The sequence below is a fragment of the Orycteropus afer genome, unplaced genomic scaffold (genome assembly GCF_000298275.1).
Source record: "Orycteropus afer afer isolate SDZICR_OR568_19922 unplaced genomic scaffold, OryAfe1.0 scaffold00032, whole genome shotgun sequence".
Taxonomy (NCBI): Eukaryota; Metazoa; Chordata; class Mammalia; order Tubulidentata; family Orycteropodidae; genus Orycteropus; species Orycteropus afer.
Genome location: NW_006921619.1, coordinates 5172362 through 5189554, shown reverse-complemented (window position 1 = coordinate 5189554; position 17193 = coordinate 5172362). Strand labels below are relative to the sequence as shown.

The 17193-nt window shown below is 39.4% G+C and overlaps 1 protein-coding gene across 1 annotated transcript in view; it reads left to right on the top strand.

Annotated features, from left to right (window-relative positions):
* Positions 1 to 236: 236 nt before the first annotated feature.
* Positions 237 to 17193, top strand: part of MCF2L2 (MCF.2 cell line derived transforming sequence-like 2) — a 334093-nt gene continuing 317136 nt past the window's right edge. Inside the window, exons 1-2 of the mRNA XM_007936022.1 lie at positions 237 to 246; positions 801 to 884. Coding sequence (XP_007934213.1) covers positions 237 to 246; positions 801 to 884 — 94 coding nt within the window. The remainder of the gene's footprint in view (positions 247 to 800; positions 885 to 17193) is intronic.

The following is a 17193-nucleotide window of genomic DNA, read 5'->3' as shown; positions in this document are numbered from 1 at the left end:
AAGAAACAGAGGGTGAAGCTGCGTTTCTCTTCCCAGACCAGACTAAAGGATTCTGCTCTCTTATTACCTTTCCCCAGATGGATAGAAATGCAAAGTTATAGTCAGTGTTAGAATTAGAGGGCATTTGTAGGGGCAGGTTTGTGCTTGGAAGGTTGGGTTTTTGCCTCAGAAATCTATAACTTTTTATTTCTAAGGAGCATCTTTAAGTACTAAAATGGAGATGTGCCTCTTTAAACATGTTTGGCAGTAGGAAGAAACTCCTTGAAGTATTCTGGCAAGAAAAAGACAAAAAAAAAAAAAAAAAAAGGTGGGGGGAATCAAGAGGGATAAGGAGGGAGGAAGGGAAATAAAAATCAAAGAGCCCTTATAGACCCCAGATTGATTTTTATTACCTGGCTTGAGACAAACTCTCGTAACTTGTTTTGGTTGCATTTAAAATATCCTTTCTCAGACCCAGTGGAGTAGATAAATTCCTGCCCTGGTAATGAGATCATTCCAGTAGAGGAGAGTTATTGTGACTCCAATGAAGCTTAAACTCGAGGGCTCCTTCTTTTCATTGGTCCTTTCCAAAACCCTGAGAAAGGCTCTGGAATTGTGTTCCAATGCTCATTGTACAAGCTTCGAACCACACAAAACCTGGATCTGTTCCTGCATTTCAGGAATCGAGTTTCCAAGAAAGAATGTGCTCGTAACCATAGATGATAAATCCCAGATTCCCCTGGGAGTGGAACTTCCCTTTTCTTTTAATTCCATTGTGTATTTTGCCAGGATTTAACCTAATTTGTATTTCATTTGTGCAGATGAAATTATGCAGCAGGAAATCAGGCCCTTCGTGGCAGTGGATATAATAGAACAACTTCACAGACAGTTTGCCATTCTTTCAGGTAAGGAACAAATTCATTTGCTATTACAGATTTTGTTGGGTATCTTTCTGGGAGGGCCCAGCCTCTTGAACCTTGATGAACATGATCCTCAAATCTCAATCATCCCTTATGCCTCACCCAGGACCAGAGTGAACTGAAGACTATCTAATTAGAGGTAGGTGGGATCTCATAGATGCCCTTCCTTTGGCTGTTGGGTATAATGTGATCTTTCCCAAGGCAGTGCATTTCTTTGAAGTGGTAAAGAACAGAGCTAAAAAGATTTTGAGGAAGGAAAAAGAAAGAATGACATCAGCTGCCACCATGATCACAAGACCCAGCCTTCAGCCTTGGTTTTCAGGATTCATGAATGTTATTTGTTCTCTGAAAGGTTGCCTAAGGCACTTGACTGCTAACCAGAAGGCTGGCGGTTCAAACCCATTAGCCACTCCTTGGAAGGAAGGTTGGGCAATCTACTTCCGTAGTGATACAGCCTCGGAAATCCAAGGAGGGGTTGCTATGAGTTGAGTCCGACTCCACGGCACATAACAACAACAAACAACAAAAAAACCAAACCCAACCCACTGCCATCAAGTCAATTCCGACTCATAGCAACCCTCATTGGGTTTCCAAGGCTGTACATATTTACTGAAGTAGATTGCCTCATCTTGCTCCCACAGAGCAGTTGGTGGGTTTGAACCACTGACTTAATGGTTAGCAGACAAATGTCTTACCCACTGCACCACCAGAAATCCTAGCACTCCTAAAGACCTTATGAATAGTCAATCCCTGGTAAATTTTAATGCACTGATTTCTATCAGACATCTGATTGAGAATGAAGAAAAGCTGGTATTAACACAAGGTTTCAAAGCCTAGGTAATGCTGGGCAGCTGTCATCACTAGGATACTATTCCTTCTTATTTACTTAGCAACGGGTGACATGACTTTAAATGAAGCTGGAGATATATTCTCAACCCTAAATTATGGTTAGACCAACTGTAAGCATGGGTGAGTGAGGTTAGATGTCCTGAGCACATATCACAGAGTAATAAGGTAGCAAGTCACTCTCCTCAGCTTTTATGACTGTTCCGGGGGTTGAGGGGTATGGAGCCAGCTTAGTTACATCATAGATAGAAGATGTACTTGGTATAAATTTTATTCTGTAGCACAAGATATTTAAAAAGTCACATTTCTTTTCAGTCGTATTTAATGTGCTCCAAATTCCTCATCCCACTGAACTGGAGGAAATGTAATCGCAGTTCTTACTGCTTCCTGTCAGGGACATCTTACATAATAGAGAACATTCTAGGCGAGTTCTCTAGTCTTTGATCCATGTTGGTTACTGCTCATGTTGTCACTGAAAGTTCCATAAGTACAGGGTCCTCATTTTTCTTATTTCTGCCTGTGTAGCCAGTGCTTAGAAGAGAGTCTGGAAAATAATAGCTGCTCAATACAGGATTCTCCAAGTCTCTATCATCTGTTCTGTGAGGCCAGTGGACTCACTGCTCCTGCATGCCATGCTTAGGTACCACAGTCTTGAGGACTGTCCTCTGGGTTCCTGGCAACTATTCTGTGTCCCTACCACAAAGAAGGCCCCAGGGCCTTGGTGCATCAAGGACTGGAGCAGATGACGGAGTGGGTTGGAGTGGGGTCTTATAGCTTTAGACTAAGTGCTACTGCTTCCATAGGATTTGGCATGTATAATTAATTACACAGTGGCTCATATGGGGAAGAAGTCTAGTGACTGGTTAATTTATACATTTAATGATCCACATGATCTCTATTAAGCATTGTTGAGGCATTCCTTTCTATTCTTATTTCTTAGAGGCAATATCAGAAAAGCACAAATGTTACCAGACAGCCCTTGATATGGATTTAGATCCTGCCACTTATTAGCTGTATCACATTGGGCAATTTATTCTTCTGAGCCTCAGTTTCCTAATTTGTATAGTAGAGTCATGGTGATTTTGAGCATTAAATGACACATGTATGCAAAATTCTTAGTATTGCAGTTGTGCACTAAATGTTTTTCCTTTTTTTTTGTAATATATCTTAAGTGCCCATTAAAGTGTTTATTTTAGGTTTATATTACAAAGCATAGTTTTCAGTATGATACAGTTTTTTTTTTTTTTAATAAAAAGGTTCTAAAGCCATGCTCATAGAGAAGAACAATGAGAAAATTTATTCATTTCATGTGTTAAAGTAATGTGTTATCTTTAAAATTCAGTGTTTTTCTGTGGTTAGACATCTGCTTTCAATTGAACACATTTGAGGAGATCTTGTTTTCCAATAGAGAAATGGAAAAATTGAGAAATTCAGACTTGCAAAAGATAAAATATATATAAAATAGCTTTGATTCACTGGGGGCCATGATCAGAGCATAGGCTTCTACAGTTTGCTTTGAAAATAGGTTCCTGCCCAGCAGTACAGCACACAAACTTACCAGTTTCTTCATATTATTTATTCAGTAGAAGATGAGTCAGACTCTTCCCTAGGCTGGAAGGCTATAACTGAGAACAAGGCAGACATGATTCCTAACTTCAACAGGATTACTCCACCCTGGGGAAGAAAATTAGACAATTAGTTACAGTGATTGTGGCAGGTGCTATTATAAGACAAGGACAGGGTTCTCAGGTGAGTCATAAAATCCCTCAGGACTTGGTTTCCTCGCCTGTAAAATAGGGCTAATAACAGTATTTTCCTGAGAGGGTTGTTGTTAGAGTTAAGTGAATTACTAAAATATATTGTCATTTTTGTTATGTTAGCAGCCCAAGATAAGGATGTAGCAAGCCTCTCAACCTACCCTTCCTTTGGTCTATACTTACTGATGTCCCATTTTAAGCACTACCATGGGTTTTGGCTTGCCCAGCATGTTTTTCTTGTGCAAAGTGGGTCATTAAGCTCCCTTTTCATTTTCATCTTTACTTAGCATTGACTTAGGAGAGCATCTAGATGTTCCATTCAACAAATACAGTGCTGGTTTGCTTGTTGTTGTTGTTTGTTGTTATGTGCCATCAAGTTGGCCCCAACTCATAGCAACCCCTCCTTGGGTTTCCAAGGCAGTATCACTACGGAAGTAGATTGCCCAACCTTCCTTCCGAGGAGTGGATGGTGGGTTTGAACCACCAGCCTTCTGGTTAGCAGCCAAGTATCTTAGGCACTATGCTACCAGAGCTCCTGCTGGTTTGCTAAAGGTTTCAATTGTTAGTGGTTGTGAGTTTTACTGTTTCAGATTTTGGGAGGTTTGCATATGTTCCAGACCCAATGAACACTGCAGCAAGGTTAATTTAATAGAGATTAAAAAATGCTTCAGGAGGACTTCCAGAAAGGTGGAGGAATAGGCAGACAAGTTACACAGACCCTCTGCAGCAGAGAAATGAGAAACCAATTGAAACAGATACAGAAGATAATCCTGGAACCCTGAGTTTTGAAGGGAAGGATAAAGAAGTGGATTAAATACCAACTAGTAAAAGAGCCTGATCTGGGCAGCAACCTAAGAATAGGCTCCACTTGTCAAGGACGACATGGCTAACCACACTGGAGGCTGATGACTAGAAAGATATGATATTCCCCCTTGTTACTCTTATACCCTGCTTCCTCTTGGTGAACAGAGGAGAATTATCCCCCACCTCCACTCACCTTCTGGACCAGGAGGAGTTCCATCTTGGTCTGTGTGCCCTGACAGAGCCTGGGTACCTGTACCCCACCCTCCACCCCCAGTTTTGTTTTTGTTTGTTTGTTTTTAAATTATTCTTTTTATCTTCTTTCTTTCTTCCTTTTAATTTTTTTCTCTTTCCCTTCCCTGGTTCCCCTCCACCCATTTTCTTGGTTCCCTTCTTTTTTCTTTCTTTTCTTCTGTTGGTTCTTCCCATCCCTTAGCTTTCTTTTCCTTAGTTTTACATTTTTTCTTTAATATTCTTTTACTATTGCTCTTTTCTCTCATTACATTCTCCCCAGAACTGGTGTTTTTTTTTTTTTTTCTCTTCATCTACAAATACATAAGTGTATTTTTAAAATTTTTATTCTAGTTTATTGCCTTTCCCTTTCTTTGTGTGTGATTGTTCCTTTTTATTTTTAGTTTTTTGTGATTAAAAAAAATTTTTTTTTCTAAATAAGTTCTCACATGACCCCCCATACCCACACCTCCTGCAGCCCCCACCCACTTGAGTGAGGGCCACCACTTGCTCCTGCACCAACTGACCAATGAAAGACAGAGACCAGTACCAGCTTGACTCACTCTGAACTGCTCTTCACAAACAGCTAACTGAGATCTGTGCACACACTCTCATTCTCTATCACACTCACCAGGAGACAGATGGTGAGAGCATAAGTGCTGCCAATTAATGAATAGAGGAGCACAGTACTCTGCTGACACAAATATATATTTAAAAAAAAAAAAAAAAACTTGGGTAAATCACACCAACATACAACCACAAATTAAATATAAGTACAACAACACCACAATGTCTCAGAGACAACTGACCATCCAGTCCACACAAAGAAGCAAGATAAAGTAGTACAAACAAGGGACCAAGATACAAACTCAGAAAAGCATCATTGGAACTTCCTGATAAGGAATCAAAATAATTATGTTTGCTGTTGTTATGTGCCGTCGAGTCGGACCCAACTCATAGCAACCCCTCCTTGGGTTTCTGAGGCAGTATCACTACGGAAGTAGATTGCCCACTCTTCCTTCTGAGGAGTTTAGTTACCTTAAAAGAATTGAAAACAGATCAAGGAAAGCACTGATAAGATCAAAGAAAACACGGACAAAACCAAGGAAAACACAGACAAAATTATAGAAACTTTTAGGAAAACAATAGATGAACAAATTGACAAAATAAATGAAAAATTAGAAACTGTACAAAAACAACAAATAGAAATCCAGAATATTAACACTAAGATTTCAGAAATAGATAACACATTGAATAAGCAAACGAGTAGGATTCAGTAAATGAAAGGCAGAATTAATGAAATTGAAAATAAATACTTAAATGCTGCTTTGTTAGGGATCAATCAGAAAAAAAGATCAAAACAAAATAAAGAAAGCCTAAGATTCATGTCAGACACCATCAAGAGGAATGAGCTATGTGTAATTGGAATTCCAGAACATGAAGAGACAAATAAGACAACAAAGAAAATTATCAAATATTTGTTGGAAGAAAATTTCTCTAATATGATGAAAGATGAGAAGATATCCATTCAAGAAGTTGAGCAAACCCCAAACAGGATAGACCCCAATGGAAAATCACTGAGACATATAATAAAAATCAATGACAAAGAAAGAATCCTGAAAGCAGCACAAGAAAAGCAAAAAGCTGCCTACAAAGAGCAATTAATAAGACTAAGCTCTGATTTCTCGGCAGGTGAGGAGGCAATGAGATGATGTATATAAAACTCTGAAAGAAAAAAATTGCCAACGAAGAAATATATACCCACAAAAATTGTCCCTGAAAGATGATTGTGAAATTAGGACATTTCCAGATAAACAGAAATTAAGGGAATATGTTAAAACCAGAACAACTTTACAAGAGATGCTAAAGGGAGTCCTTTGGACAAAGAACTAACAACAGCAGAAACAACCAATGATTAACACACATGATGACATAACCCAGAAACCAATGCAGTTATGTTGTTGTTGTTATGTGCTGTCGAGTCGGACCCGACTCATAGCGACCCCTCCTTGGGTTTCTGCGGCAGTATCACTACGGAAGTAGATTGCTCCATCTTCCTTCTGAGGAGTGGCTAGTGGGTTTGAACCACCAGCCTTCTGGTTAGCCTTAGGCACTACGCTACCAGATCTCCCAATGCAGTTATAGAAGTATCCAAAGTAAAATGAGCTTATAAGACTGGGAACTGGGAACCAGAGATATCAATTGTTCATTCCAAAAAGATGGAATAAGTGGTATAGGTACAGAAGTTCCATATGGTGAGGAAGTCTAAATAATTGCAAGATGGAAAAGGCTATTCTCAACTTGGGAAGAAAATAATAAATCATAGGGTAACTGCAAAGAAAACCAATCAACCTTCACATCCAAATAAAGAGGAGAGGCACAAATATTAAGCAAATATTAAAACAATAACAATGATAGGAATGATAACAAAATTCAGAAACAAAATGAGCTCAGCACAGAAAATTATATGGAACAAAGAAATCAGCAACACCATGAAAAAACACATAACAAAGTGACAGTAATGAATTCATACTTGTTGCTAATTACACCAAATGTAATTAGATTAAATGCACCACTCAAGAGACTGAGAGTTGCAGACTGCATAAGAAAACATGACCCATCAATATGCTGTCTACAAGAGACTCACCTTACACACAAAGACAAAAATAGACTGAAAATAAAAGTTTGGAAAAAGATATCAAGCAAACAGCAATCAGAAAAGAGCAGGAATGGCTTTTTTTTTTTTTTTTTTTTAAATTTTTTACTGTGATTTGGCTGATAGTTTACAGAGCAAATTCATTTTCCATACAGCAGTTCATATATACTTTGTCTCATGACATTGACTGCATTTGCCCACAATGCAACAGCTCTCTTCCTACTCCCTCCCCATAGTTACCTCTTCCCTCCCATACATTCTTGCCCCCCAAGCTGTCTGCTTGCGCATACACAGCCCATCTATTCTCCCATGACTGATCTCTCCAAGGAGTGTATTTACCTAAAGTAAATGTTCAGCTCATATGCCTGTCTTGTTTGTCTGGAAGTCACAGGAGTGGGTTCAATTCCAGACCTGAAGGGCAGCTAGGGTCCATAGTCTCAGAGGTTTCACCAGGCTCCATCAGACCAGCAAACCAGACCAGTTGTTGTTGTTGTTAGGTACTGTTGAGTCATTTCCGACTCACAGCGACCCTATGTACAGCAGAATGAAACACTACCCCATCCTGTGCCAACTCCGCAATCCTGGTTGGACCTGAGCCCATCGTTGTGGCCACTGTGTCAATCCATCTTGTTGAGGGCCTTCCCCTCTTTCTTTGACCCTTCACTTTACTGAGCCTGATATCCTTCTTCAGGGAATGGTTTCTTCTTACAGCATGACCAAAGTAGGTGAGACGAAGCCTGGCCATTCTCGCCTCCAAGGAGCATTCCAGCTGCACTTTTTCTAGGACAGTTTTGTTAGTTCTTTTAGCAGTCCATGGTACTTTCAGGATTCTTCACTAGCACCACAACTCAAAAACATCGACTCTTCTATGGTTTTCCGTATTCATTGTCTAGCTCTCACATGCGTATGAGGTGATTGATAACACCATGACATGTGTCAGGTGCACCTTAGTCCTCAAGGAGACATCTTTGGTCTTCAGCACTTGAAAGAGGTTTTTTGCAGCTGATTTGCCCAGGGCTATACATTGTCTATATCTCGACTGCTGCTTCCATTGGCTTTGATTGTAGAACTAAGTAATATGAAGTCTTTGACAACTTCAATCTTTTCTCCATTTATTGTGATGCTGCTTATTGGTCTTGTTGTGAGGATTTTTGTTTTCTTTATATTGAAGTGTAATCCATACTGAAGACTGTATTCTTCAGTCTTAATCAGTAAATATTTCAAGTCATCCTCAATTTCAGCAAGCAAAGTTGTGTCATCAGCATATCACAGATTTTTAATGATTTTTCCTCTAATCCTGATGCCATGTTCTTCTTCATATACTCCAGCTTCTCAGATTATTTGCTCAGTGTAGAAATTGAATAAGTATGGTGAAAGGATACAACCTTGATACACTCCCTTCTTGATTTGTAACCATGCAGTGTCTCCTTGTTCTGTTCAAATGATAGCCTCCTTGTCTTTGTACAGGTTCCTCATGAGTACAATTAAGTGTTCTAGAATTCTCATTCTTCTCAATGTTATCCAGTTTGTTATGATCCACACAATTGAATGCTTTTGCATAGTCAATAAAATACAAGTAAGCATCTTTCTGGCATTTGCTTTGAGCCAAGATTCATCTGACATTAGCAATGATATCCCTCATTCCATGTCCTCTTCTGAATCCAGCTTGCATTTCTGGAAGTTCTTTGTCAATATATTGCTGCAACCGTTTTTGAATTATCTTCAGTAAGATTTTACTTGCATGTTATATCCATGATATTGTTTGATGATTTCCACATACTATGGGATCACCTTTCTTTGGAATGGATACAAATATGGATCTCTTCCAGTCAGTTGGCCAGGTAGCTGTCTTTCACATCTCCTGGCATAGCCAAGTGAGTGCCTTCAGCATGGCATCGATTTGTTGAAATATCTCAATAGGTATCCCATCAAATCCTGCAACCTTGTTTTTCACCACTTTCTTCAGTGCAGCTTCGACTTCCTCCTTTAATAGCATTGGTTCTTTCTTTCTTTCTTTTTTTTTTTTTAAATTGTGAGTTGGGTGAAAGTTCAGAGAGCAAACTCACTTTCCATACAGCAGTTCACATATACTTTGTCTCATGACATTGAAGTACAATTTACCACAATGCAACAGCTCCCCTACCCAGTAGTGACTAGGATCTTAAAAGCTTGCAAGGAGCCATCTAGATGCAATGATGGGTCTCTCCTCATCCAGAACAAAGAAGAATGAAGAAAACCAAAGATTCATGGAAACAATGAGTCCAAGCAACTGGTACATCATGTGATCCTCAGTGTATATGACTATGAGACTAGAAGAACTAGATGGTGCCTGGCCACCACTGTCAACTGCTTGGAAAGGGATCAGTGCTGGCTTCTTCCAGAGGCCTCCTGCCTGAATGGGTTCCCTCCCTCCTTCCTTCCCTCCACTTACCCGGATTGGGCCTGTTGTCCCTGGCTTCTTCCCATGGCTTCCTGCCTTGGGTGGGTTCTCTCCCTCCTTCCCCTTGTCTGGATTAGGGCCGTCAGTCTTGGTGTCTTCAGGCAGCTTCCTGCCTTCAGAAAGTTCTCTCCTTCCCTCCCCTTACCTGGACCAGCAAACCTGGTCCTCTTTTTTTTTTTTTTAATAACTTTGAGTTTTGTTCCACATTGTTCTCCCACTCTATCCAGGATCTCCTACATAGATCCCCCTCCAAGTGGTTGACAGTGGTAGCCAGGTATCATCTATTTCTTCTGGTGTCATAGTCCTATAGGCTGAAGATTGAATGGTGGTGTATCAGTCCCTTGGACTAATTGTTTCCATGTGTCTGTGGTTTTCTTCATTCTTCTTTGTGCTGGATGAGGAGAGACCCGTCATTGCATCTAGATGGCCTCTTGCAAGCTTTTAAGATCCCAGTTGCTACTCACTAAAGTGGGATGTGGAACAATGTTTTTGCATAATATGTTATGTCAACTGAGCTTGATGACCCCTGTGAGCATGGTTCTGAGCCCACAGGTCCAACTACTCACTCCCTCTGGGTAGCTAGCTGTGGCCAAGAAGTGACTACAAACTTTTTCCTTGTCAGCTCTACTATATATGTAGACATTCTCACAGGACCTACAAATACACTTGTAGAAACATTGTCTGAGGAGTGGCAACATTAATTTCTGATGAAATACACTTAAGACAAAAATCATCATAAGAGACAAGAAAGGACTTTATATAATGATTAAAGGATCAATTGAAGAAGAGGACATAACCATAATAACTACCTGTGCACCCAATGAAAGAGCCCCAAAATACATAAATCATACTTTAACAGAATTGAAAAGACAAATAGATGACTCCACAGCAATAACAGGAGACTTTAACACACAACTTCCAATGAAAGATAGAAATCTGGAAAGAAATTCATCACAGATGAAGAACTTAACAATACAAGCAACCAACTTGACTTTATAGACATCTACAGAGCACTTCACCCCCAAACAGCACAATATACATTCTTTTCCAGTGCACTGGTTCCATTCTCAAGGCTAGACCATAGGTTAGACCACAAAGGAAGGCACAATAAATTTAAAAACATTGAAATACTGCAAACATCTTCTCAGGTCACAATGCTATAATATTAGCAATAACAATAGGAAGATCAATAAGAAAAGAGCAAATACATGGAAACTGAATAACATCCTCCTTAATTACTACTGGGTCTTAGAAGAAATAAAAAAGGAAATTAAAAGTTTTCTTGAATCAAATGAGAATGAAAACACAACATACCAAAATCTTTGGGACACAGCAGAAGTAGTGATCAGAGGGCGATTCATAGCAATAAATGCACAGTTTAAAAAAGAAGAAAGAGCTAAAATCAACACTTTAATTAAACATCTCCAACAATTAGAAAAAAAGCAGCAAAAAAAAAAAAAGCCTACAGTCACCAGAAGAAAAGAAATAATAAAGATTTGAGTAGAAATAAATGAAACAGAAAATATAAATACAGTAGAAAAAGTCAACAAGATTTGTATTTTGTTCTTTGAAAAGATTAATAAAATTGACAAACCATTGGCAAACTTAACAAAGGAAAAGATACAGATAACACAAATAAGAAATGAAATGGGCGATACCACAAAAGAACCAACCAAAATAAAAAGGATAATATCATGATATTGTGAAAAACTGTACTCCACCAGTTTGAAAACCTGGAAGAAATGGGCAGATTTCTAGAAACACACTACTTACCTAAACTAACATAAGTGAGATAAGAAATTTGAACAGATCTATAACCAAAGAAGAAATTGAACAGGTCATAAAACAATTACCACCAACAAAAAAAGTCCTGGCCCAGATGGTTTCACTGGAGAATTCTACCAAACATTCAGAGAAAAGCTGACACCAGTTCTACTCAAACTATTCCACAACATAGAAAAGTATGGAATCCTCCCAAAATCATTTTATGAAGCAAGCATAACTCTGATACCAGAACCAGGCAAAGATACCACTAAAAAGCAAAACCATTATACCTCTTGAATTTAGCAAAAATCTTCAACAAAATCCTAGCCAACATATAAAAAAATATATATATAAAAAAAATATATATCAGGACCAAGTAGGCTTCATGCCAAGTATGCAAGGATGGTTCAACATTAGAAAAACAATCAACATAATCCTTCACATAAATAAAATAAAGGAAAAGAATTATATGATCCTATCAATAGATGTAGTAAAAGGCATCTGATAAAATCCAACACCATTCCTGATTAAAAAAACTCTCAGAAAAATAGGAACAGAAGGAAAATTCCTTAACATAATGAAGGGCATATATGGAAAACCAACAGCTAACATCATTCTCAATGGAGAGAGATTGAAAGCATTCCCTCTGTGAACAGGACCCAGACAAGGATGCCCTCTATCACTACTTCTGTTCACCATTGTATTGAAAATCCTAGCCAGAGAAATAAGGCAAGAAAGGGAAATCAAAGACATCCAAATTGGAAAGGAAGAAGTAAAACTATCCCTACTTGCAGATGATATGATCCTATAAACAGAAAACCCAAGAAACTCAGCAAGAAAGCTACTGGAACTTATTAAAAGATTTCGCATAGTGGCAGGGTACATTATCAACATACAAAAATCAGTTGTATTCCTCTACACCAGCAAAGAGGTCTCTGAAAAGGAAATCAATAACATTTACAATAGTTACCAAAAAAGATATAATATATGGGAATAAATCTTACCGGGAACACAAAAGACTTATTCAAAGAAAACTGTAAAACACTACTTCAAGAAACTGTAAGAGATCTACATAAATGGAAGAACATACCTTGCTTACAGACAGGAGAATTGAACATTGTGAAAATATCAATACTACACAATACTGCATTCAGTGCAATCCCAATCCATATACCATCAACATTCTTTAAGGACATGGGAAAACCAGGAACTCTGATAGCATAGTGCCTAAGGCACTTGACTGCTAACCAGAAGGCTGGCGGTTCAAACCCACCAGCTACTCCTCGGAAGGAAGATGGGGCAATCTACTTCCATAGTGATACTGTCTTGGAAACCCAAGGAGGGGTCGCTATGAGTCATGTCTGACTCGATGGCACATAACAACAACAACAACAAATTTTATATAGAAAAGAAAGAAACCTCAGATAAGCAAAACACTACTGAAGAAGAACAAAGTAGGAGGTCTCGCACTCCCAGATTTTGAAACCTGCTATACAGCCCCAGTAGTCAAAACAGCCTGGTATTGGTACAACAACAGACACAGTGACCACTGGAACAGAACTGAGAGCCCAGAACTAAATGCATTCATATACAAACAATTGGTCTTTGACAAAGGGCTGAAATCCATTAACTGGTTATCCATTTGCAGAAAAATGAAACAAGATCCATACCTCACACCATACACAAAAACTAACTCTAGATGGGTCAAAGACTTAAATGTGAAACCTAAAACTATAAAATTCAAAGAAAAAATGGAGACACATTTTGTTGTTGTTGTTGTTGTGTGCCGTCGAGTCAGCCCCGACTCATAGCGACCCCTCCTTGGGTTTCCGAGGCAGTATCACTACGGAAGTAGGATTGCCCAACCTTCCTTCCGAGGAGTGGCTGGTGGGTTTGAACCGCCAGCCTTCTGGTTAGCAGTCAAGTGCCTTAGCCACTATGCTACCAGAGCTCCTTTAGGAGCCCTAAATTATGGCATAGTAGACTAAGCATAATCCAAAATGCACAAACAGCAGAAGATAAACTAGATGATTGGGACCTTCTAAAAGTGAAATTCTTACGTGCATCAAAAGACTTCTCCAAAAGAGTAAAAAGAGAATCTACAGATTAGGAAAATATACTCAGCAATGACATATCTGACAAGGGATTTATTACTAAAATTTATAGAAAAGTCTAACACCTCAACGTCAAAAAGACAAACAATCCAATTGAAAAATGGGCAGATGACATGAACAGATACTTCACCAAAGAAGATATTCAGGCAGCCAACAAATACGTGAAGAAATGTTCACAATCATTAGCCATTAGAGATGCAAATCAAAACAACAATGAGATACCATCTCACCCCAGCACTAATAGCAAAGATCAACAAGACAAAAAATAACAAATGCTGGTGAGGATGTGAGATATTGGGACTGTCCTACACTGCTGGTGGGACTGTGAATGATACAACCATTATGGAAATTGGTATGGTAATTACTTAAAGAATTAGGAATACCATTTGATCCAGCCATACCATTACTAGGTATATATCCCAAAGAAGTGAGAGCCAGGACAAATATCTGCATACCCACATTCATTGCAGCACTATTCACAATTTCAAAGAGATGGAAACAACCTAAATGCCCATCCACAGAGGAATGGATAACCAAACTATGGTATATACACACAGTGGAATACTATCAACACTAGAGAATAATGTAGAATCCATGAAATGCCACATAATGTGGATGAACTTGGAGGACACTGTGCTGAGTGAAATAAGTCAATCACAGAAGGACAAATATTGTATTAGTCCCCTATTGTAAAAAGTCAAGGAAAGGTTTATATATAGCAGGAAACTTTTTTCTTGGTTACCAGGATGGGAGGGGAGGGAAAAGAAAATTGTTAGATTAAAAAACAACAACAAAAAAATGCTTCAGACCACTATTGGGGATACATCCTAGAGAAATAAGAGCTGTGACATGAACAGATGTATGCATACCCATGTTCATTGCAGCACTATTCACAATAGCAAAAAAGATGGAAACAACCTAAATGCCCGTCCATGGAGGAATGGATAACCAAACTATGGTACATACACACAGTGGAATACTACACAATGTTAAAGAACAATGGTGAATCTGCAAAACTTTTCACAACATGAATGGATTTAGAGGCCACTCTGGTAGCATAGTGGCTAAGTCACTTGCCTGCTAACCAGAAGGCTGATGGTTCAAACCCACCAGCCACTCCTCGGAAGGAAGGTTGGGCAACCCTACTTCCATAGTGATACTGCCTCGGAAACCCAAGGAGGGGTCGCTATGAGTCGGGGCCGACTCGACGGCACATAACAACAACAACAACATGCTGAGTGAAGTTAGTCCATCACAAAAGGACAAATATTGTATGAGACCACTGTTGTAAAAAGTCAAGAAAAGAGTTTCACAGAAAAAGAAATATTCTTTGATAGTTACCAGGGATGGATGGGGAAGGAAGGGTAAACCACAAACTAGAGGGTAGACAGATTTTAACCTGGGTGAAGAAAAAATTAATTAAAAAAAATGCTTTACCAGAACCCCACCCCAGGGAGATTCACCCTTTAGATCAATCAACTGAAAGCTGGACAGACAGGAATACATAGATAAGGACACAGGGAAGGGGTAGTCAGGGTAGTCACAGGGAAGAGAGGAGAGGAGAGCTGCTTATTGTTGGGATTATAAGTGTTGTTGTTGTTGTTGTTAGGTGCCCTCGAATTGTTGCCAACTCATAGTGACCCTATGCACAGAATGAAACACTGCCTGGTCTTGTGCCAGCCTCATGATCCTTGCCATACCTGAGCCCATTGTTGCAGCCACTGTGTCTATCCATATAAGTGAGGGCCTTCCCCTTCTTCATTGACCCTCCATGTTACCAAGCATGATATCCTTCTCCAGAAAATGGTTCCTTCTGACAACATGACGAAAGTAGGTGAAACAAAGCCTGGCCATTCTCGATTCCAGGCCGCATTCTGGCTGCACTTCTTTCAGGACAGATTTATTAGTCCTTTTAGCAGACCATGGTACTCTTAGCATTCTTCTCCAAAACCACAACTCAAAAGCATCAACTCTTCTTCGATCTTCCTTATTCATTGTCCAGCTCTCACATGCATAAGAGGCGATTGAAAATACCATGGCTTAGGTTAGGTGTACCTTAGTCCTCAAGGAGACATCTTTGCTCTTCAGCACATGAAAGAGGTTTTTTTGCAGCAGATTTGGCCAATGCAATATGTCATGTGATGTCTTGACTGCTGCTTCCATTGGTGTTGATTGTAGAACCAAGTAATATGAAATCCTTGACAACTTCAATCTTTTCTCCATCCACTGTGAAGGTGTTTCTTGGACCAGTTGTGAGGATTTTTGTTTTATTTACATTGAGGTATAATCCATGCTGCAGACTGTGTAGTCTTTAACCTTCATCAGTAAGTGCTTCAAGTCATCCTCACTTTCAGCAAGCAAAATTGTGTCATCTGCATATCGCAGGCTGTTAATGAGTCTACCTCCAATCCTGATGCCACATTCTTTTTCATATAATCCATCTCCTCGGATTATTTGCTCAGCATACAAGTTGAATAAATATGGTGAAATGATGCAACCTTGACTCACTGCCTTCTTGATTTTGAACCATGCAGTATCCCCTTGTTCTGTTCGAATGACAGCCTTCTGATCTACGTATAGCTTCCTCATGAGTATAATCAAGTATTCTGGAATTCCCATTCTTCTCAATGTTATCTATAATTTGTTATGATCCACACAATCGAATGCTTTTGCATATTCAATAAAACATAAGTAAACATCTTTCTGATATTCTTTGCTTTCAGCTAAGATCCATCTGACACCAGCAATGATATCCCTCATTCCACATCCCCTTCTGAATCCAGCTTGCATTTCTGGGAAGGATGGACACAGTAGCTATAAGGATCTTGTTAGCATGAATGAATGGAGGGCAAGGGTGAAGTGGTACTTAAGGGCACTGTGATTGGTATAAATCAGTGGCAATTGTTTTCTGTCTTTGTCCCAGGAAAGAGAGTCTGGCTGGTCTGGTTTGGTTCAGTGACTACCCATGTCTCCACAGCCTCTTTCCAAGAGAAGGCGCAGTACCTAGATTGATAGTCCCAACAAAAGAACAAACAACAGAGGAGAGTTACTTTCTCAAAGAGGAACTGGGGTGCTGTTACCAAAAGGAGGAAGGGATAAAGGGGAGACAAAAAGAGACTGCCATTATAGCTTCTTTTTATTGTATGACAAGAGCTGTATAAATCCTCTTTCTGCCCTTTTATCTTGGCGGCCAGGAAGCTGAAATCCTCTTGTATGTTCACATGCAGAAGTTGCCTTTAACCTAGGTTATTCAACCACCTCAAAAGTCATACTTCTGGCTACAAGAAAACTCAGCTTATAGAGCTTGTTTGTTTTTTAAACTATGTAACAAGAACTTTGGAGGTAGAAGTTGAATCCAGTTTGGATCCAGTATTGGATTCATGGCTCAGCAACATCAGGGCTGGTATCTGTGTGATTCTCTTGATGTTGCCCTCTTGTTTGTTATGTCTTGTCCCAAGATGTTGCTGCAGCAAATCTGTGTCCACAGCAGGAAGAAGTAGAAGGGGCAATGTCAACTTCCTCTGTTCCTTTTACCAGGAGAGCAAAAACTTTGCAAGAAGCCGTTGGCACACTTCTGCATATGTCTCATCCCAGCACTATTTCATATGTCCTAGCTGCAAGGAAGGAGCTCTGGTAGCATACTGGCTAAAGCACTTGACTGCTAACCAGAAGGCTGGCGGTTCAA